Source organism: Petaurus breviceps, unplaced genomic scaffold, assembly GCF_028583685.1.
Source record: "Petaurus breviceps papuanus isolate PSGF00001 unplaced genomic scaffold, PetGlider_PUasm1.0 90825, whole genome shotgun sequence".
Lineage (NCBI taxonomy): Eukaryota > Metazoa > Chordata > Mammalia > Diprotodontia > Petauridae > Petaurus > Petaurus breviceps.
Window position 1 is genome coordinate 18,567,966 of NW_027187353.1, and position 24,078 is coordinate 18,592,043.

The 24,078-nt window shown below is 43.9% G+C and overlaps 1 protein-coding gene across 1 annotated transcript in view; it reads left to right on the forward strand.

Annotated features, from left to right (window-relative positions):
- PSTPIP1 (proline-serine-threonine phosphatase interacting protein 1) overlaps positions 1-24,078 on the forward strand; it is a 91,623-nt gene that overhangs the window by 22,221 nt on the left and 45,324 nt on the right. Inside the window, exon 2 of the mRNA XM_069071261.1 lies at positions 21,975-22,075. Coding sequence (XP_068927362.1) covers positions 21,975-22,075 — 101 coding nt within the window. The remainder of the gene's footprint in view (positions 1-21,974; positions 22,076-24,078) is intronic.

A 24,078-nucleotide genomic window follows, 5' to 3' on the forward strand; every position in this document is an offset into this window, starting at 1 on the left:
CTGGGTCAATATAAAACCCCTTATTTGGCTTTTAAAGCCCCCTCTGCCCTTCCAGTCTTCTCATACTTCACTGTGTCCTTTACCAGTCCTGCCACTTACTCTGCCATCCACTGCCACTGGCTTCCTTGCTGCTCTTTGAACAAAATACTGCAGATCCCGACTCTGGCCATTTTCACAGATTGTCTCTCATGCCTGAAATTCTCCCCATCCACATCTTCATCTTCTGGCTTTGCTGACTTCTTTAAGTCTCAGTTCAAATTCTACCATCTACAAAAAGCCTTTCCTAGTCCCTCTTAACAGAAGGAAGGGTCTTCCCTCTATTGATTATTCTCCATTTATCCTGAATACATTTGTCTGTAGATAGCTGTCTGCATGCTGTCTCCTTTATTGTGAGCTCCTGGAGGGCAGGGACTGTCTTTTACTTTTCTTGGTACCCAAAGTGCTCAGCACAGTGCTTGACCCATAGTAGGCTCTTAATTAATCCTTGTTGATTTGACTTTACCTGACTCTCTGTTGCCTCCAGAGCTGCTCAAGTATCTGCTTTTAATACCCAAATACCTAAGCATCTATTATCACTAAGAACCTACTAATAATTAATAACAGGTACTTAATAACTGCTTGTTGGTTAGTTGTTTGGTGATTCTAACTTGTTGCAGCCTGCTCACCATATATCTCTTACAGGTGCTCTCAATTTTTTTCACAATCCTAGTTTCAATTCTTCAGAGACTGTAGCGTTTTATTACATACAACCTGGGGAATATTGATATTAAAAAGATAGGTCTTTTTTCAGAGAAGATCTTAGGGGAATTGTGTGAATTTCATAATTTTACACATATTCTAACTAACTCTCTTCCTTCTATTCGATTTTTTGCCTGTGTCATCGTCCATATACAGTATCTATCCAAGATCTATTGGTAAAGTTTTTGTAGGCTGGTCATCCAGCTGCTTATCATAGATGGTATGCCTTTTTCATCCACTTGGTATTTCTTCTGTGGATGGTTAGGCTCTTTGGAGTGAATGTAGATATTGTTTAAGAGGCTTGGTGGAATCAGCACAATGTCACTCCCAAACATTCCATGAGTGTTTTACTTGGGAGAAGAATTCTTCCATAATGTTTAGATTTTAGGGAGCTTAGTGTTGACCCACTTGGGCACCAAAATGTATTTTATGTTAATCCATTTGGATGAAAGTCTTTTTGAAAAGTTATTATGGAATATCAGTGCTGTATAGAATCTTCCTAATAATGATTCACATTTCTAGAGTGTATTAATGGTTCTTTACAAAAGAAGTTCTTTTTTTTAAATAAATTTTTATTGATGTCTTCACTTGTTTACATCATCTTAGCATTCCCTTCTTCCCTCCCAGAGAGCTACACCATCATCTCATATAACAATTGGCATTTTTAAAGCATGACTGATCAATACATTGAAAAAGTCTGAAAACACATGCAATGTCCAACATCTATGGCTCTCCCATAGGGATGGGTTGGGGTGTCCTCTCATATTTATTCATTTGAGTCCTAGTTGATCTTTATAATTTTGTTAATTCACTTTTGATTTTTTTTGGTGTGTAGTTGTTCTTTCAATTTACATTGTTGTAGTTATTATGTGTATGGTTTTCATAACTCTACCTACTTCACTCTCCACCATTTCATGTAGAGTTTTCCATTTTTCTCTGTATTCATAACATACATCATTTCTTATAGCACAGTACATTCATCACCACAATTTGTTTATCCATTTCCCAATCAACGGGCATCTACTTTTTCCACTTCCTTGCTATCATAAAACGTTCAGTTACTAATATTTTGCTTTTTTCTTATTGATAGCTTCCTTGAAGAAAAACCCAGTAATGGAATCTCTGGTTCAAAGAGTACGGCCATATTAATCACTTTATTTGAATAAGTCCAAATTATTTTCCAAAGTGGTTGTACCATTTTATAGCTTCACCAACAATGTATTAATGTGCCTGTCTCCCAATTCTTTCAAAGCATTTCCATTTTTTGTCATCTTTGCCAATTTGCAGGGTATGAGGTAAAACCTCATGATTGTTTTGATTTGTATTCCTCTTATTATTAGTGATTTAGAGCATTCTTTCATACAGTTGTGAATACTTTGCTATTTTTCTTTTGAGAACTCTGTGTTTATATCCTTTGACCATTTATCTATTGGTGAGTGGCTATTAGTCTTACATCTATTTATTGATTCTTTTTATACCTTCAACACAAAACCTCTGTTAGAGAAAGGGAATGCAAAACTCCCCTCCCCCCATTCAACTATCTCCCTTCTTATCCTTAGTACATTAATTTTGTCTATGTAGAAACTTTTCAGTTTCAAGGAAAGTTATCCATTGTAATTGCCTCTATCCCTCATTTGATTAAGAATACATCTTCTACCCATAGCTGAGAGAGGTATATGATCTGTTTATCTTCTAATTTTTGTATATTAAAGTCAAATATGCATTTAGGATTGTGTAACATGATTGTATTGTGAAACATGATATCAGGTGTTGTTCTGAGCCTAATTTCTTCCAGACTGCTTTCCAGTTTTCCCAGCAGTTTTGATGAAATAAGGAGTTTTTCCCTTGGTAGTTTATGTTTCCCACTTTATCAGACACTGGGGTATTAAATTCTACTGTTTCTCATTCTCCTTTGTCTGGTCTGTTCCACTGATCTATCTCTTTGTTCTTTAACCAGTACCAGAAGGCTTTGATGACTATTGCTTTATAATACAGTATGAGGTATGGAAGTATTTTCCCCCTTTGGTCGTTACTTCTTTTCATCATTTCCCTTGATATTATAGATATTTTAAAAATGATCTTTATTATTTTATCAAGTTCCATAAAATATTCCCTCGGTAATTTTATTGGCATAGTATTAAAAGTGCCAATTAACTTCGATAGTATTGTCGTTTTTATTATACTGGCATAGCCTAGGCATGAGCCCGAAATATTTTTCCAGGTATATAAGTTGTTCTTTATTTCTTTAAGGAGCATTTTGTAATTGTATCTTTGTAACTGAAACATTGTAATTAAATCGATAGAAATCTTTGATGTTTTTTGGCAAGTCGATTCCCAGATAATTTTTTTTGTAGTTATTTGGAATGAGAATTCCCTTTCTATTATTATTTCTTGTGTTCTGTAATTAATATATAGAAATGCTGTAAATTTTGAGTTTATTTTGTAGCCTATGACTTTGCTGAAACTGTTAATTATCTCAATTAGCATCTTTGCTGATTCTCTAGGATTTTCCAAGTAAACTATCATATCATTAACAAATTGGGATAATTTCGTTTCTTTACATATTTTATGCCTTTAATTCCTTTCTCTTGTCTTATTCCTCTTGCTAACATTTCCAGAACTATACCAAATAATAGTGAGGAGAGCAGGTATCCTTGCTTCACTCCCATTTTTATTGGAAAAGATTCTAGTGTATCTCCATTGTCTATGATGACTGCTTTTGGTTTTAGTTAGATGCTTTTTACAATATTAAAAAAAGGTCCTTCCATGTGTATACCTTGTAGGGTTTTTTTTTTTAGCATAAAAGGCACTATACTTTGTCAAAGACTTTCTGCATCTATTAAAATGATCATATGATTTTGGATGTTTGGTTTTTAATATGATTAATTATATTCATGCAGCAGAGGTTCTTAATTTTTTTTGTGCTGTGAAATCTTTTGTGAGTTTGGTGAATCCTATCCTCAGATTAATACTTTTAAATTCATAAAACAAAACCAGGTTGCAAAGCAAATAAAAAATTATATTGTGATATGTTTATCAGAATTTTAAAAAATGGTCAGAGTTAAGAACTCCTGTTTAAAAACAGCCCTGTGAGGTCAGTAGGACATGTAACATTTTCTTCAATTTGCATATGGGTCAGAGAAATTAAGTGACTTGCCCAGGGTCACACAGCTAGTAAGTGTCTGAGGCTGGATTTGAACTCAGGTCTTCCTGACTCTAGACCCAGCACCCTATCCACTGCACCACCAACTCAGTGTCTGAGCATCAGTACCTTTGTCTGTATAACAGAACTGGTCTAGGGTGACTCTTGGGGTCTCTTACAATTCTAAACCTATAATGTTACGAAAATGTTTTTTTAAGTATGATTACATTGTGTATATGTGCATACAATCAATCAGCCTATCAACTAATATTCACTGAGCACTTTCTCTGTGTCCAGGCCTACACTGAGACTATTGGGGGACACCAAAGACATAGAGAACATGGCCCTTGCCCTCATGAAACTTATAATCTTGTCAGGAGACAAGATTCCCCCCCACCCCACCCCACCAAACAACAGGAGGCAGGAGCCATGGCACACCCATTGTGACCAAAATCAGAACTAAAACAAACCAGGCATAGCATAACCCACCAGTCAGGAGTCACCAGCACCCACCAAACTTGAGAACATCAGCCAGCTGGCATCCTATCCCTCTGATTACCCAATAGCAGCCCCATTCATGCCTCAATGGTCCATTCTTCAAAGCATAAGAACAAAATATTCTAAGACTCCAACCCCTCCCATCCTCTGAAGCCCAGTCCAGCTGCCTTGGTACTCTCTCTGCCTCTTGAAATTGCCTTGTATGGGCAGTGGGGTGGTGCAGTGGACAGAGCAGTGGCCCTGAGTCAGGAGGACCTGAGTTCAAATTTGGCCTCAGATACTTAACTAGCTGTGTGACCCTGGGCAAGTCACTTAATCTTGATTGCCTAGAAAAGAAAGAATTTTTCTTTTTTTTTTTTGGCTTTGGAGGATGTAATTTTAAATAAAGTAAAATAAAGATGTATTTTTTTACTTTGTTTTTGCTTATCAGTATGCATGGGTATCCTCTCCCTCTACCACTGTAAGTTCCTTGAGTATAGAAGTTTTGGTTTTTTGTCTTTAGAACACCAGTTCCCAGTACATTACCTTGCAATTCAAGTGAATAAGTTTTTTTTAAAGGTCATTATATGCGAGGAACAGAGAAAAGAACAGACAATTAAGTCTCTGAATACTTTTGTGCTGCATGTAGTACAAGCATGACTATCCCACTTCATAGCTGAAGAAACTGGGGTAAAGTGATTTTGTCAGGGTCACACATCTAGGAATTGGCAGAGCCAAGATGCAAAGATCTGACTCTAATTCCAGCCTGTCTCTACTATCCCACACTGTCTCTCAAAGAAGATCTGGCCATGTGTATGAATCAGCACCCAAATCAGAGCCCAGGCACCTGAGCAGGGGGTGAAGATATAAGCTTTGTAAGGTACCTCCATCACAGTCCCTTCCCCCTTCATTCCCCCTTACGCTGCTTGCAACCCCACGGTTTGACCACACAGGTGCCTCCGTGCCCTCGTTCCAGGAAAGGTTTAATAGTTAGTTGGTATATTGATGTTAGACAGCCCTTAAGATGTTATTGCAATCACAGAGGTTCTGGGACTCATTTCCATAAATAATTAACAGTGAGCTATCCATTATAAGTGCTTTGGGGATGCCGAATTCTTGATTTATATCTTTCTGGGAGCTTTGCTTACTAAGTAGTACATAGAATGAAATATGCATCTCTTCAGCAGTTATGAGAAAAACTTGGTCAGTGCTTCTCAAGCAGAGTGCTAAAGCTGGAAGGAGCCAGAAAGATGATCTAGACCAACCCTCCAATTTTACAGATGAGGAAACTGAGACCCAGTAATGGGTGATTTTCTTAAGTTGTCCCTTTCTTTCCATTACAGAGTGGAATGACTTACCCAAGGTCACACCAAAGTGACTCAGCAGGGACTTCAAGCCAGGTTTTGATTCCATATCTAAGCCTCTTTCTGTTGCAGCAACCTGTCCTTGATAAAAATATAGACTAGGACAGGGTCAGGCACACAGCCCTGTGGTATGACACTGCAGACCTGAATATCTTCTCTTAACTCCCTGACTCCCTCAGCTCCTCAGTTTCCCACTTGAGTTCTTGCTCCCCTTACCAAGTGCAGCTTGGGTTCTTTTGTCTTCTTTGCCCCCTCTGGATCTTCAAATAACTACTGACTCCTCTATCTGAAGAAAACCTTAATTCTCCCTCCGCAGACCTAGCACCCAGATTGGCCTTCCTAAGCAGAGTAATGCCAGTAACAATAATAGCACTGAGTGGCTCCAAATTTTGACAGTTTCTTCCAGCTGGGTATTCTTGGGGGTTGGGAAAGTAGATTGTTAAATTTTTAGTGTGAGCACCTTAGAAATGGTGAATGCTACAAATCAGAACTTGATTTAGTGTTCTGTTGTTTGTCTAGAATTAAGAAAGTGGATGGAAAATGTTAACAATAAAGATTAAACTTGAAAATGTGCTGTGGGTACATTTTCCCTCAGAGAGCCTGTTGTTAAACATTTTCCAGCACTCCCTTGAGCCCTCTCCTTTTTCCAGGCAGATGCCAGACCCTCCAAGGCTTTGAGGAGCAGTTCAGCGGCTCCATAAGTCCAGGGATAGCACTAGATGGTCTCTTCTGTAGAAGTTTGTGGCTTTGCAAAGCCCTTTCCTCCCAGCAGTCCTATGAAGTACTTGCCTCAAGGGCAAGTATTATTATCCCCATTTTATAGAGGAGGAAACTGAGGCTCAGAGTGTCCAGGGTTACATAGCAAGACTCAGATTGGCCACCTTTTGACTTTTATCCTGGCTTCCTTCAAACCTCAGCTCCAATCTCTCCTGCAGGAAGGCCATCCCCATCCCCTAAGGCTGATGCCTCCTGCTCCTACATTTTACCTCCCAGCTATCATGTAGATGTGTGTGAGTGTGTACACACACACACATATATACACATGTATATTTATTAGGGACATACATATGTACATGTTATATGATAGACGAATATATCTATTATATATAATATATGCATACACACATATATGCATATTTAATTAGGTACATACAAGATATATGTGCGTATATGTCTATACATCTATAATAGATTAATATATCTACACTAGATGTATATGCACACATATATGTATCTCTCTAGATCTCTCTTTCTCTCCCTCCCTCTCTTCCCTTTCTGTATATATCTATCTATCTTGTATGTACTTAGTTGTTTATATATTCTCTCCCCCTTTAGACTGTAAGCACAGAGAAAGCAGGCACCATCTTTTGTCTTTCTTTGTAGCCCAAGTACATAACTATGCCTGGCATATAGTCAACAATAAACATTGACTGACTAATGGACTTACTCTAAAAGCAGTGCCTATTCACTAGAGTAGGGTATAATTTTAGAGGTTGGAAGACCAACCCCTTCCTTTAGATTCTAAGGCTTGGAAGAAGGGATGGATGGGGAGGGAAGTGGAGGAGAGGAGAGGAGAGGAGAGGAGAGGAGAGGGGAGGAAGAGTAGAGGAGAAAACAAAGGAGAGAGAGGGGACAAAGGGAAGGGAAGGGTAAAAGAAGGGAGGAGAGAAGAGGAGAGGGTTGGAGTTAATACTTCATTCCTGTATCTGTACTTTGAGGACCAGTCTTGCCAAGTTTAGAAAGCCTCATCACTAGAGAACTAACTACCAGGTAATGAGTGTTTTCTTAGCCACACAAATTCATGAAGGTCACCTACTAAGATATGGAAGGAGTTAAGAAAAATTCATTCCCCTGTAGCTATCCTAGTGATGAACTTCTCTGACTTTAAGAATAGCTAGCATTCATATAGCACTTTAAGGTTTGCAAAGAACTGTACGAATATAATTTCATTTACCCTCACAACAACCCTAGGAGAGAGGTATTATTATGATCCTCACTTTACAGGTGGGGAAACTGAGGTATATGGAGGATAAGTGACTTGTCCAGGGTCATACTATTAAGGTGTCTGAGGCAGGATTTGAACTCAAGCCTTCCTGACTCTAGGTTTAACGTTCTATCCACTGCACCACCCCACAACTAACTAGACTAGAATTCAAAATGCCTTTTACTTGAAGTTCCTCTGCTTGGTGGGACCTACTACCTTTGTGCTTCATTGTGCTTGGCTCCTTTGGGAGCCTGTGGTCATCCCCTCCCCGCAATGAAGCCAGCTGTTGAGGCTTTGGAGAGAACTTTGGTCGATGCTGAAATAAGGAGGGAGTCAAGATTCATGTTACTTGTCTCAGATCCCGGCAACAGTTTGTCTAAGTCTTGGTTATAATGTTCACCTCTCTGCTTTGCCTTTCCTACATCACAGAAAGTCACACCTTCTGCCCGAGTAATGATAGTGCCCTAGGAATGATCAGGGCACTGACCTCAAATGGTGGAATCACCGAATCTGATGCTGGAAGGGACTTGCAAAGAACCCATAGGAACCTAATGCCAGCCCTGGAAGGGGCTTCAGAGACCACCTGTATATACCACCTGTATAACCCCACTCCTGATGGTCCAGAGGGGAAATGGAGGGCCAGAGTGTAGTTGAGTGACATGACTGAAGTCTCACTAATAGTAAGTGATAGGGGTGGGATTTGAACTCAGATCCTCTGCCTGCAGGTCCAGCATCCTTTCTCCAGCACTGTGATGAACTTCCTCTACAACACTCATTGCTAATGCTGAGTTGGACTCTACTTAATTGCTCCTGGTCATGGGAGAATCCCAACCGACCACCCAAGGCAGCCTAGCCATTACTGGACAGCTCTAATGATGAGCAAGTTCTCTCTCACACACAGCCCAAGTCTGCCTTCAGGCAATTCTCCCCCTTTAATGCTATTTGTTTTGGTGCAGTTGATCAGGGACCCCTTAAAAACAGAAACCTTAAAAGGTGACTGAAACTGAGTAAGATTCCATTTAATTCAATGAACCGCTATCGAAGCACTGGCTCTGCTCGAAGCAGAAATAAACTAGTGCCTGCCCTCAAGGGGCTTCTGTTCTTCTAGGGAGACACAACACGCACACAGATGAGCAGATACAAATTACACACCAATGCCATTTTTTTCTCTGCACTTGTGATTTCACTGCTGTAGGGAACTTCACCGGTCCGTGGAGTTCTGAGCCCGAGGCACCGAGAGGTTGTCGAGGGCCATGAAAATCACTCTATTTCAGAGACTGGACTTGAACAGAGGTCTCACTGCCTCTGAGGCCAGGTCTGTCCAATGTGTGATGCTGCCTCTCATGTACAAAATAGCTTCAAGAGGGAGAGAGTGTTTATACATGAGAGAAGCAGGAAAGGGGGGGGCGTGTCTTGAAGGAAGCTCGTATGGTCCAGCCCCAGCAGCCGTCTTGGGAGTCTGAGCACCGTCCATTCACTGAGTCAGTTCTCTCCCCCAAGGACACAGCTGCTAAACCAGGGCTACTCTAGGGATTCCAAGAAGATTAGGAGGGGGTACATTCTAGATTTGGAGGACCACCGTGTCTGGTGACCAGACACAAGTCACCTGAATTCTAGATATGGAGCCACCACCTGTACACAAAAGCACAGAACAGGGAGATGAATGATTGCCCCAGAGAGGGTAGTATTTCATTACTTTCCCAGCCACTGCACATTATTATTATTTTTTAAAGCAATTGGGGTTAAGTAACTTGCTCAAGGTTACATGGCCAGGTGTTTCTGGGTGGGTGCTAAGTGTCTGAGCTCAGATTTGATCCCAGGTCATCCCGACTCTGGGGCCGATGCTCTTACTCGCTGTGCTAACTGGCTGCCCCAAGAGATGCTAGATCATTCCAAGATCTTTTTTTTTTTGCCTTTTCAGAGGGCAATTGGGGGTTAAGTAACTTGCCCAAGGTTACACGGCCAAGTGTTTCTGTGTGGGTGTTAAGTGTCTGAGGCTGGAACCGAATTCGGGTCCTCCTGACTCTGGGGTCGGTGCTTTACTCACTGCAGCACCTAGCCGCCTCCTACCACTGCACATTATTGCTCATTCTAAGTTGGCCATCAGCAAAGCATCTATTTTGGAGGCAGTTGCGCTATGGTGGACCCAGATCCCTGAACTTGGGGTCCAAGCCCTGGGCTACCACTTATTCTTGTGTGACCTTGAGAAAACCGTTTCCCCTCTCTAAGCCTTGGTTCCCTCCTTGGTACAGGGAGGGGTCAGAGCAGATGAGCTCTGCGGTCCCTGCCAGCCCTGGCATTCTATGCTGTTTTTTTCACATGAAGTGTCCTTATCCCAGCTCTCCTTCAGGCACTATTTGTAAAGGTGACTTTTTTTTTTTTTAACCTAAGTACCGTGACTGGTGAAATTTATTTTTGCTCCTATTAAATTTATATTTGCTCCTATTAAGTTTATATTTGCTCCTATTAAATTTCACCTTATTGGTCCCACCTGAAGACGTCTTTCCTAGACTCTCCAATGTATTAGCGAATCTTCTCAGCTCTGTAATCTTTACTGATAAGTACCCTGTCTCCATTTGCCTTCAAAGCTCTGATTACAGAATTATGGATTAAGAGCTGAAAGGGACATGAGTGGTCAACCTAGTGTGAAAAGTCTGAGGCCAAGTGGTTTCTCCAAAGTCATAGAAGTAGTTAGTAAGGGGATCATCTTCTATTGTCCTGACCTATATCCCCATGGAGCTGGAGGAGAAAGTGAGGCTGGTGACCTGGCACAGCCCTCCCTCACTTAAACCCAATTCCCTTGCAAGTCATGACGTCATCTTCCCGATGTCATGAATGAAGGACAAACAACAAGACTAAGTGGGCAGGGTGGGGATTAGAACCCAGTTCCTTTGACTCCCAGAAGAATGTTCAACCTTCAATAATGTTATGTATGGTCAAGTACAGAGTCCAGTGGTATAATACTAAGCCCTCTAGGTTGACAACAATTCCTTATTTGAAGAGAGGCAGTATGATGTAGGAGGGGGAATGCTAGGTGTAGAAACACAGAATGAGAACTGAGAAGGTCCTTAGACATTACCTAGTCCAAGCCCTTCATTTTACCCATAAGGAAACTGAGGTGCAAAGTAATTATACCATTTGTCTGAGGAATCCATGGCCAAGGTAGGATTTGAATGCAGGTCCCATGACTTCAGTGTTAGCATCCTGTCCGTGATACCTCTCCACCTCATCAGTCTGAATCCCAAATCAGATGTGACAGCTGTGTAATCTTGGGCAAGTCACTCTTTCCCTGTTTTAGTTGGACTAGACACTGTTGAAATCCCTTCTGATTCTCACATTCTGTCATGGGAAGATTTCACTTCTCTAGGTGTCAGTTTCCTCATCTACAAAGCGGGGTTGCTAACCACACCTAACTCGCCCAGTTGCTGTGAGAAAAATATTTTTCAAATCTTAAAGCACTCTATCAATATGAATTGTGGTTGTTATTCATTATTATTCTTTGGGTCCGTTTTTTTTAATCTAGATGTGGTACTGTCCAGAACATACCAATAATATAATAATAATAATAATGTATACATACACACACATATATATACATATATATATATAGAGAGAGAGAGCACTTTAAGTTTGCAAAGCATTTTATAAATATTATCTCATTTTATCCTCACAATAACCCTTGCTGATATCTGCTATTATTATCCTCATTTTGCAGTTGAAGAAACTGAGGCAAGCAGAGGTTAAGTAGCTTGCCTAGATTCACGTGATTAGTGTCTGAGATGGGATTTCAAGTCGAGTTTCTTCTTCCAGGTCCAGCCTTCTGTCCTCTGCACCACTCCTCACTCACTCCGAGATCCTATCTCTCCATCTTGCCTACAAAAGTAGCATGGGAAGTTATGTCTAGTCCAGGGATTCTCAAGGTGGGGTCCTTGAGACCTGGCATCAGGAAGACCTGAGTTCAAATCTGCCCTCAGATACTTACTAACTGTGTGACCCTCAGCTGGTTACTTAATGTCCATTTGCTTCCATTTCCTCATCTGTGAGATGGGGTTAAATAACAGCACCTACCCCCCAGGGTTGTAGGGAGTATAAAATGAGATATCTGTAAAACACTTAGCACAGTGCTTGGCACAGAGTAGGCACTATATTGAAGTTAGCTATTATTAACATTTTGATAATTGTATTTCAACATAATTGGTTTCCTTGGTAATTCTGTGTGTTTTATTTTGTGTGCTTGAAAACATGATTCTGAGAAGGAGCCCATAGACCTCACCAGCCTGCCAAAGGGGACCCCCAAAAGGTTAAGAACCCTTGGTCTAGAGCTCTCTGATATCCAAATCCATCATCTCTAAAACATTTCTCTTCATTTCAGGGTGCCTAAAGAAAAAGGAAGCAAGAATAGTGTGGTCTATATAATAGTGTGGTCATTCAACCAGTGAATCCAAGTTGACACCCAATTTGCAGTCATGGCTTCCTTCACCACCATTTCTTAGATCAATCTGTCCCGTGGTTAGCAAAAGAAATATGAGGGAGGGAAGGAGAAACTGGCACTCGTGGGACTCTATTTTTAAATAGCCACTGTCAGATGGGGCCGGGTCTTGGAGGCATCCAATGGGGTGAACACAAAAGAGGAAGAATTTCCATCCTGAAAGTTAACATGTCAGAAAAGTTGTGGTGAGTAACTGGAAAGGAAATATTAGGCACAATGTAACTTCATGTAACTTCTTGGGGGGCAGGGGTGGGAGGGATTTGTGGTTTCCTAAGTGTAAGGAAGTCCTAGTGTGGAAACTGTCTCCATTGTTCTGGCTCTGTAGCTTGCCAGAGATAATCAGTTTTAGAGAATTGCTTATGGAACTGAGAGTTAAATAATATTTTCTTGCTTGTTACACACAGCTAGTATGTGTCCAAAGCAGGACTCGAACCCAGGTCTTTCTTATTCTAGCACCTGCCCTTTTATGCAGCTTTTAGATTTTGGACAAAGACCTGTAATTTCATAGGTAAAGGGAGCCCACTGCCAATGCAAATTAGCACCTCCTCTGCAATTTAATTGCTCTCCTGTAAGAATGTGAGCTCCTGGAGAGCAGGGACTATCTTACTTGTCTATTTGTATCCACAGAGCTTAAGCAGTGCTTGGCACATAATAAGCACTTAATATATGCTTCATTCGTTCGTTCATTCATTCATTCATTCCTAGAAAGCATCCCAAGTGGAACTTGAACACAGGTCTTCCCGACTCCATCATTGCTTTCTATACACTGTTCCACATTGTCTATGTAACTTAAGAGATAGCTAGAAATGGTATTTGTGGTGTTGTGTCTCACTATTGAATCTGCTTTTACACGGGGTGCGATGGAACTGGTGCTGGGCTTAGAGGCAGAAGACCTGGGGAACTTCCTTAAGGTTTGGGGGCCAGTTCCGAGTTTTGGAGAGATGAATACTCTTTCCCCAATATTTAGCAGCAAATGCTTCCTGAAAGGATAACTTTGTGATCAGTTACCTCTGCACCACTAAAAAGGGAAAACGAAACCCAGTGCATGTCTACCTATACTTGGAAGGGGATTATTGAAGGATGCAAGTTACGGCTGGATGGACCACTAATAAAAAGTGAGCCAAAGCACCCTGAAGTGTTTCCCAGTGAGGGGTGTGCTACTGTGTCTGTTGTCTGGAGGAGAAACCCCAGGATGAATTGTTTGCAATAATTAATTCAAAGTCAATGCTATTGGGAGGTGGCATTCTCCTCTGCACTAACAAATGTCCTGAAAATGACCTTGACAAATACTACTGCCATTTTTAAGAATGGCAGCAAGTGGAAAGGCTTTTTCAAAAGTTACAAAAAGGAAAAAAATGCATTGAACTTTTGGCATGTAGATTTTCAAGGACATTAGCTGTTAAGTGTCAAAGAAAACTCTTAACTCTTTTTTTTTCTTTTTTTTTAAGCAATCGGGGTTAAGTAACTTGCTCAAGGTTACACGGCCAGTTATTTCTGGGTGTGGTGCTAAGTATCTGAGCCCAGATCATCCCGACACTGGAGCCAGTGCTCTTACTCACTGAGCCACCTGGCTGCCCCTGAAAACTCTTAACTCTTAACATGCAAGCCAAGAGTTCCACCTCACACACTTCAGATTGGCAAAGTTAACAAAGGGAAAATGGCAAATGCTGGTAAAATAGATTTGGTTTTTGGTAAAACAGGCACATTAATGCATTGTTGGTGTAGTTGTGAATTGGTCCAGCCATTTAGGAACTCTGAAATTTGGAACTATGTCCCAAAGTCCCTAAACTGCAAGTCCTTTGACTTAGGAATATCTTTACTAGGGTCATATGCCAAAGAGATCAAAGAAAAAGGGAAAGGACCGAGATGTACAAAGATATTTATAGCAGTTCTCTGTGGTGGCAAAGAACTAGAAACTTAAAAGGGTGCCCATCACCTGAGAAGTTGATGAAAATGTTATGGCATATTAATTAATAATTAATAATAAAATATTATTACGTTATAAGAAGGGATGAAAAGGATGGTTTCAGAGAAACCAGAGGCAGAATGAAGTAAGCAGAAGGAGACTATGTATACAATTACAACATTGCAAAGAAAATGGGACTTAGGAATTCTGATCAATGCAATGACCACCCATGATTCCAGAGGACTGATGGCCAGGTAGATTACCCTGTTCTTGACAGAGAGGGGATGGACTCGCGACGTAGAATGAGATATAGATTTTTGGGACATGGCCATTGTGGGAATTTATTTTGCTTGATTATCAATATTTGTTACAAGAGTTTTGTTTCTCTTTTTTTTTGGTGGGAAAGGGGCAGTGGGAGGGAGAGAAAATAGATTTTTAAATGAAAATAATAAAATTAAGTTAAAAAAAAACATGCAAGCAAAGAAACAGTGTGGTGTAGTGGACAGACAGGGAAACTTGGATACAAGTCCTGCTTTTGAAACCTCCTCACTGTGTGACCATGGCTAGATCACTGAACTTCTTAATGTCCTAAGCACCTCTCTAAGATTCTAAGTGTCAGAGGATTTTCCCTCCTGTATTGGTGGAGAGAGTTTCCCCATTTAGGAGCTTCCTGAACTAATGACATCACAAGTACATCCCCTGCAATCAAAAAGGATTATAGTAAACTTTACATAACACAAAAGTTTCCCCTGCTTAGGAATAAAGTCTCCTAAAATGGAAGCTGGTGGTTCAGTTTCAGCATATATAATTGTTGTTGTTTTGTTCAGTTGTTTTCAGTCTTGTCTGACACTCTGTGATCCCATTTGGGGTTTTCTTGGCAGAGATACTGGAGTGGTTTCCCATTGTTTCACCAGCTCATTTTACAGATGAGGAAACTGAGGCAAACAGGCTTAAGTGACTTGCCCAGGTTCTCACAGCTCCTAAATATCTGAGGCCTGATTAAAATTCAGGAATAATATGTCATCACAATAGCAATAATGATTGTCTTGTTCTTTCATTTGGCCTCATTTCTCCAAGTGGACATTAATACATCAATAGCAGTTTGAGTCCTGAGATGGCTCATAGCAGATCAAATGAGGTGCTAGGTGTTGAAAAAAGGTCTCCTAAGCTTAACTCATAGGTGAGAAGATGTATGACTTTGGGGAAATCACTCTGAACCTCAGTTTCCTTCTCTGTTAAATGGAGCAGTTGGACAAGATCATCTCTAAAATCTCTTCCAATTCTTAAGATCTAATCATTTCAGCTCTCTGAGACGAAGCTGTCTCATCTGAAAAATAGGGCTAATTAATAGTGAAAAAATGTTAAACTTAATTACAAGTAGGCCTGTAGAGCCTGACCACTTGGCTCACACTTATGCCGTGCAAGTGAATGTTGCTGCAACCAGGATTGGATCAATTACTCATTGGAACTGAAGCTGAGTGTAATTAATCACTTAATTACATTTATATGGCCTGTGCCCAGAGATGTGGGTACTGAAAAACGAAATTTGAATTTCCCTGTTCAAGGGTGTGGATAGGGAGGAGATGAGCACCTGTGGAGGGAGTACCTCCACATTTGTGGGTGGAAGCCCTTGCTCCTGGGATCATGGGGGGAATCACCAAATATCAAAGCTGGAAGACATTTTAGAGTCCAGCTCTGATCTGAAGAGGAGCCCCTGATACCAAAGCCCTAGTAAGAGATCCTCCAGCCTTTTCCGGAAGACTCCAGAGGACAGGGAACTCATTACCTTTCTAGGAAGTCCACTGTCTATGGATGCCTCTCTTAGAAAGTTTTCCCGTACACTGAATTTAGATCTGCCTCTGAAACTTCCAGATGCAGCTCTTGGTTCTGCCCTCTGAGGTCAAGTAGAACAAATCTGATCCCTCTTCCACACGGCAGCCCTTTAAACACTGGAAGACCCCTTGGTGTCACCCCTCCCCCCAAATCTTCTCTTCTCCAAAGTAAACATCCTCAGGCCTTATAACTCAGGGTTTCCTAATTTGAGGTCTGTGAGCCTGGTTTCCTAAAACAAATTTTAACAACTGTATGTAGAATAATTAGTTTCCTTTGTAATTTTATTCATTTTATGCATTTAAAAGCAATATTCTGGAGAAGGGCCCCATTGACTTCACCAGAATACCAAGGGGTCGATAACACACAAAGAAACCTCTGCCCTTATTCATGTATGGGATCTCAACACTCTTCGCCATTTTAATTACTGTCTTCTATTCACTCTCTACCTAAAAAGGAGTACCTGGAAGGTACCACAAACCTCCTGATGGGATCTGATTATAGCAGAATACAACGGGGTTCTGACCTCTCTAGATCAGTTTAGAACAGTGCTTTAGCACAGTTCTTGAGCACGTAAGTAGGCACTTGCTAAATGTTCAGTGATTGATCAAGATACAATGCCCCTGAATGTGTACTAAGATTGAATGGGCTTGTGTGGCTGCCATGACCTTGTATGGATCTTGCAGTCCACTGGGACTCCTGGATCTTTTTTACACATACTGGCTTCTAACCATGCCACTCAGCCCTATCTTGTACTTGGGAGGCTGATTTTTTGAATCCAAGTATATCAATCTCTTTCCAATTTTATATAATTAGATTTTGCCCATCGATTTAGTTGGATGAGCTGTGTTCAGGTCCTGCTTCTGTTGTCTAGTATGTTAGCTATCCCCTTTATCCCTGTGTTATTTGAAAATTTGGTAAGCTTGCCTTTTACAGCTTCTCTAAGTCTCTAGTGGAGTGCCCTAGGGACAGATTTCTGGGGCACCCCACCAGAGAAGCCCTTTAAGTTAATGCTGTCTTATTAATGACTACTCTATTCATTCAACCAAATCATTCAGATGCTCTCTAAGGCCCTGTATAGCTCTGAATATTAGATCTTCTGATCTAGTCAGTGGTCCCCACGCTGTTTTAGTATGAAGGTCTCCTTTGCATGTTAGTAAACCGTGCACACGCTCACATGAAGGAGCTGTGGTCTTGCTTTCTTTTTCCATTTGTCACCTCTGTGACTTGTCAGACCCAGCTATCGCCCCCTGAGCACCACTCCCCTCTCTCTATCATTTCTCCAGATAGAATATAAGCTTCTTGAGGCCCTGGACAGTTTCCTTTTGTATCTGTATCTTCAGAGCTTAGTAAAGTGCTAGGTCTACAGTAAGGGCTTAATGAATTGTTATTCATTCTTTCATTCATTTCCACTAGAAGTTTTTCTGAGCTAAAAGGAGATCAAAGGGGCCATACTTTGGATGCATATAGGTCTGTGGACCCCTTCCAGTAACTCTGCATCCCCTCCCTGGAGGGGTTCTGTGCTTGCAGGTTGGCAGTCACTCACCCAGTCAAACCCCTTCACTTTGCAAATGAGGAAACTGAGGTCCAGGAAGGGGAGGTTACTTGACTAGAGCTCTGCCTTGACGACCAGCTCCTCTGACTCAAATGATTTTTTCTACTACCCCTTTATGCCTTCTTTGCAGTCAGAGCAGAACTACTGTCTGTACTTATTGCCCACTGGTCGGCAAAAGTGACTCACTGCCAGAGGAATTAGCTCAGGTGCCTGTGTCCCTGGGAAAAGAGGGCTGTTCTTGTAATGGTGCAGCAATTTCATCCTCCCTCCCTCCTTTCCTCTCTTTCTCTCTCTCTTTCCTTCCCTCTTTCTCCCTCTCCCTCTCCCCCCTGGTTCTCTCTCCTCTCCTCTGTTCTCCTCCCTTCCTCTCCCTCTCTTCTCTCTGTCTCTGTCTCTCTCTGTCTCTGTCTCTCTCTCTCTCTCTGTCTCTCTCTGTCTCTCTCTCTCTATCTCTCTCTCTCTGTCTCTCTCTGTCTCTCTCTCTCTCTCTCCCCCTCTTCTCTAACTAAGTGCCCAACAGTATCCTCCAACCTGTATCAGGTGCTTTGGGGGAGACAAGAGAAGAAACATAAGTCTCTGCTCTTAAGCAGTTTACAATAACAGTAAAAGGGAATATAGATAATAAAGTGCTGAGGTCACACAGCCTCGTGGAAGGGGCCATAGATTTGGAGTAAAAGGATCTGGATTCAGATCCTGGCTCTACTCCTGGCTGCTCTCCTGACTCTCCAAGGATGTTCTCGGCCAGCGCCTCCCCCTCCCAACGGCCCTCTTCAGTGTCTGGTCTTCCCTAATTCTTTCCATGTGTATAGAGTAAACACTTAATGAATGTTTCTTGACTTTTTATCTCATTGGATTCTCACAACAATCCTAGGAACTAGTTGCTATATTACCTGCACTTTGCAGATGAGGAAACTGAGGCAAACAGGGGATAAGTGACTTGCCCAGGGTCGCATAGCTAGTGTCTGAGGCTGAGCTTGAATTCAAATCTCCCTGCCCCCAGGTTCGGTGCTCTGGGATCCCTTTAGCGCTAAGTCTATGACCCCATGAAAAGTCCTAAGACGGTTTCCTCCTCCAGGTCTTGGTTACCCCAGCTATAAGATGGTGGGGGTGGGCGTTAAGGGGCAGCCATGCCAAGCTAGATGTTTCCTAGGGACCTTTTCTGCTCATGGTTCGAGTGAGCAGGAGGCCAGTGTGGGCTGGAGGAATCTGCTCAGGCTGCCTGGAAGAGGGGGCTCTGAGACTGGGCCCTGGGCCATTGGAGGTGGCAGTTGGCTAAGGGGGAAGGGGGAGGTGAGAGGGAAAAGGGAAGGGAAACACTGTGGGGGAGGAGGGGGTGGGGCATGGGAGCTATTCTTGCTCTAGAGAAGGCCGTACTTCCTTGGAATGGCCTAGTCATCTGGGACAGAGGCTCACTCACCTTCATTGTGTCTTCCTCGCCTTGGTCTTGGGTCATCTTCTGATGCTGTTCCCCTGACATAGGAACCCCCAGCCCTGCAGGCTTGGAGGAGGGTGGGCAGGAGACTCTTTCAGAGGACTGCTAGCCTCTCCTCATTCACTCTGGAAATGGCAAATGTAGGTGTGGTTTTCTTCTCTTTCTCTAAGGGTCAGTTGGGGCAGAGAGCAGGCACCCTCTCCCGGCCCACCTGGGGGCACTGGTTGGGATATTTGAGATGGAGAGAAGTTGGGGGAAATTTGGAGTCACCCTCCCTGCTGGACTTGCTGCCAAGCCCATGATTTTGGACCTCAGGGCTGGAAGTGAGCTGGAAGGTCGGTTAGGTCAAACTCTTCATTTTACAAAGTCAGAAACCGAGGCTCAGGTTCAAGCTTGGGTCTTCTGGCTTGCTGGCCCCGGGGGCTTTTATTGCCATGAAGTGGTGTGGCTTCCTAGCAAGAACACTGGCTTTGGGAGTCAGGAGACTTGGGTCCATAGTCTCTGCCGTCTTGGCCTGGTCCCACCCTCTCTCTGAGACTCAGTTTCCTCCTTTGTAGAGGAAGAGGAGGGGGTCAGGCTGTTCCAGTTGATGTGGCTGGGATACTGGAGGCTTCTACCCTTGACTGGCCCTTGCCTGCTTTCTCTCCTGGTAGGAGTGGTAGTCATTTAAGGGGTTCCAATGTGGGTGTTTTCTTTCTCTCCCCCTTGGGCTGTGAGGCCAGCTAGATGCCAAGGTGTTATTTTCTACCTGGCAGGAAGCTGCTGGGCCCTTTCCCTTCCTTCCAGGCTGATTAAGGGGGCTAGCCATAACATGAGACAAACGGAAGAAATAAGGATCTGGCAAAGATTCAAACCGACCGGAGCGGGCAGAAGCTGGGAGGAGCTGGGGTGGCCTTTCTCCTCCTCGGTCCTTGGCTCAGAGCCTAAGAAGAGAGGTGGAGGCAGATGCTGCTCTGCTCCCCCAGCCTCCGGGTCTCTGGCCAGCTGTGGGACGTTCCACAAGTCCCTCAATTTCTCGGGGTCTGAGTCTCCTTCCCTGTAAAAACTGGGGACTGGATCCAGTGACCTCTGAGGTCCTTTCTGACTGTGGTCCTGTTAACCTGTGAAATTCTTCTGTGGTTCTGCTTTGTGTCCAACACGAGGCTTCTAGAGAGGAAGAGGCACCTGGAAGCCATAAGAGCCTTGATAGGATAGCACAGGAGAGGGCACCAGGCTGACTCTGAGTGTGTGTGTGTGTGTGTGTGTGTGTGTTGTGTGTATGTGTGTGTGTATGTGTGTGTGTGGTGTGTGTGTGTATGTGTGTGAGTGTGTGTGTGTGTTTCTTCAGTCCAGAAGAGCATAACCAGGGTGGCCAATGGCCTTGAGTCCACTTTGGTGGGGCATCAGTGGAAGGACCTGGGGATGGTGAGCTCAGGGGGGCATCATGGCTGTTGACTGGACTTGCTCTGGCCCCAGAAGGGAGAAGAGAAGGGATGGGTGGGAGTTATAAAGGAACAGATGTAGGCTTGATAGAAGGACCACTTTTCTTTCTTCTCCAACAATGAGAACTCTTCAGAAGTGAGATAGCAGCCCCCTGGAGAGGAAATTTCTACTTCTTGTTGGAGGAGCTGAAGGACCACTTGACAGGGGATATAATGGGGCACCTTTTGGGGCTGCAACTGGGGGAACAGGGGGAAGGGTCCAGACAGCTACTCTGCAGGCATTCTGTGGTTTCTCCTGTCTAGTTCCTTCCTTGTCAATATGGATGATGTCACTTCTTGGAACAGATTCAGAACCAGAGAACCTGGACTTGAACGTTCGTTCTGCCCCCAGTTCCTGTTTGATTTTAAGAAAACCCCTTAACCTTATTAGGCTTTAATTTCCTCATGTGCTAAATAATAGTAATAATAAAAACCATAATGATGATGAAAATGGTGAGAACACCTAGAATGTATATCTATATCTATCTATCTATCCATCTATCATCTATCTATCTATCTATCTATCTATCTATCTATCTATCTATCTATCTATCTATCTATCTATCTATCATGCTCTAACATTTACAAAGAGTTTTACAGATATCTCATTTTGTCCTCACAACAACCCTGGGAGGTAGATCCTATTATTGTCCCCACTTTATAGATGAGGAAACTGAGGCAAACAGGGGTTAAGTGACTTGCCCAGGGTCACACTTCTAATAAGTCTCTGAGGCTGGATTTGAACTCAGGTCTTCCTGAGTGCAGGCCCAGCACTCTATCCGTTCCTACCTTTCCAGCCTTTTTGGATTTTACTCCCTTCCTTCCTCCTCACCATTCCCCACATAAAACAATCCATCTCCCCCCTGTGTACCTACTATGTGCCGGGCATTCTATCCTCTTCCCTGGCAATAAACATTTAATAAATGCCTGCTGACTGACCGACTTAAGGTCCAAGGTCCCTTTCGGTTCTAAACCAGTGCTCAGAGTGTCCTGTTAATGTTGACCTATGGGGGGGGGGCTGTGCTAAGACAAGGCAGGGGGGACTTCACTGTCCCCACTCGGCAGGTTTGGGGAGCTTTGCCTGAGGGAGGTAAGCATGGCTGAGGGGATGTTACTTTTCTGCCCTGGGAAAACCCAGCCCGTGACTTCAAAATGCACGCAGTGTCTGTCTTTTCCAGGCTGCTCGCCCTCTGGCAGAGTCCGGAAGGCTTTCTCTCCTGACCCTGCCCAGGCCGACCCTCCTCTGTGTGTGCAGGGGGGTTCAAGGCCCCCATGTAAGCCTGGAGCTACCTTAGCGACCAGGGAAGTGGCTTTTGTTCTGAACTGGTCAGTTGTGCCCCTAGACCCGTGCCATTTGGGGGGTAAGTAGCCTCCATCTCAGAGCCTGGAGCAAGGGGCCATGCTCCTGCTCCCCTCCAGTCCTGTCCCCGGACAGGGGCGGCCAGATGTCAGAGACCTCTAGCAGTGCCTCCTTCAGCTTCCATTTGGACAGCCCATCCTACCTGGGCACGCCCACCCACATGCCTCCACACTGGGGCCAGTGGCCGCATCCTCCCGGGGATTTCTGAGTCAGCAGCTGGTTTTTTCTCTTTTTCAGTGTAAGGAATTCACGGCCCACACAGGCTATGAGACCCTTCTGCAGAGGCTGCTGGATGGGAGGAAGATGTGTAAGGACGTGGAGGACCTGCTGAAGCAGAGGTGAGAGGGCCTGCCGGGGTGGGAGGAAGTGGGTCAAAGCCAAGGCCCAGGTTCACTGCCCAAGCACCGGATGTGGCCGGCAGTGTCTAGCCTGGTCTAACCTCTTCAACTTTTAATTGTTGACAGAAACAGCGAGAGAATAATCCCTTCTAGCCAGGGGGAGGGAGCCTCTCCTAGCCCTGGCCAGTGCAGTGGAGCTGTCAATAGATTTGAGGACCGAATGGGAGGGGGTGCCCAGGGGGCGCTCAAAGACAGCCTTCCTGCCTGCCCACCTGCCTGCCTGTGCCCAGCAAGGTGTCACAGCATCCAAGGCAGGGCATCGAGGCAGGGCATCACGGCTGGTCATGGCATCGAGGCAGGGCATCATGGCTGGTCGTGGCATCAGGCCTGCCAGGAGGTGTCATAGGCTGTCAGGCCTCTTTATCTTCAGAAATGTAAATTAAGAGGATGGGGAGATCCTAAGGCAGGTCCTAAGGTCCTGGGGACTTTGTGAGGATGAGGATGACAGTCTTGGCATGTGCTTGTGAGTACAGGAGAGGGGAGTGTGTGTGTGTGTGTGTGTGTACCATCCTAGTTGAATCTGTGAGTTTGTGTGTGCAAGGCTTACACAGCCGGAGGGGGAATGAAGCCCTGGGGAGGAGGCCATGTGTCTGTGAATCTTTGTGTGTTTATGTGTGTGAGATTGTCAGTGAGTCCCTGAGGTGTGTGTGTGTGTGTGTGTGTGTGTGTGTGTGTGTGTGTGTGTGGGCTCAGGCCTCAGTCCTATGTAAATCTATTTATGGGAGTGCTTGCACAAGGAGTCTGTGACCTTGGGTGAATGAATCACTCCATTTCCCTGGCTCTGAGTTTCCTCATATGAAAACCGGTGACAATAATATCCACAGCACGTACCCTGCAGGGGTGCTTTGGAATAATAATAAATAACAGCCATAACTAACCTTCGTCAAGAGATTTAAGGCACGTTGTCTCATGTGATTTTCTCCTTACAAGGACTCTGTGAGGGAGGTGCTGTCATCCCCATTTTACAGGTGTAGAAACTGAGGCTGAAAGCAATTAAGGGTAACACAGCAAATGCCCGAGGCAGGATCTGAACTCAGGTCTTCCAGCCACCAAGCCTGGACCATGATGCCACTTCACCTTCAAACACGAGAGAAACGGGGGTTATGATTCCATATGCACATGAGGCTGATCAGAGGCCCTCAGTTCAAAGCTTGGTTTTGTTGCTTCAATCATGCAGCCCAAGACAAGTCACTTTCCGTGGCCTCAGTTTCATCCTCTGTAAAATGATGGTGTTGGACTAAGTAATGCCTGACAGCCTTCCCACTGTAAAGCTGTTGGCCTTGGCTGAGAGTTTGGGTGGGAGATTCAGAGGTCTGTGTATAGGTGAGTGTGTGTGTGTGTGTGTGTGAGAGAGAGAGACAGAGAGACAGAGAGAGACAGAGACAGAGAGAGACGAGAGAGAGAGAGACAGAGAGACAGAGACAGACAAACAGACAGACAGAGAGGGAGCGAGACAGAGAGACAGAGACAGAAAGACAGACAGAGAGGGAGCGAGACAGAGAGAGAGAAGACAGAGAGGGAGTGAGACAGAGACAGACAGACAGACAGAGGGGAGCGAGACAGAAAAAGAGAGAGAGAGAGAGAGGCAGAGAGAGGCAGAGACAGAGAGGGAGCAAGACAGAGAGACAGAGACAAACAGAGACAGAGAGGGAATGAGACAGAAAGAGACAGAGACAGAGAGAGACGGGGGGGGAGGGAGTGAGACACACAGAGAGAGACAGAGACAGAGAGGGAGTGAGACAGAGACAGACAGACAGACAAAGAGACAGAGAGGAAGCGAGACAGAAAGAGAAGAGACCGAGAGAGACAGAAAAAGAGTGAGACAGAGAGACAGAGACAGGGAGAGACGGAGGGGGGGAGGGAGTGAGGGAGTGAGACAGAGAGAGAGAGAGAGAGAGAGAGAGAGAGAGAGAGAGAGAGACAGAGAGACAGAGACAGAGAGA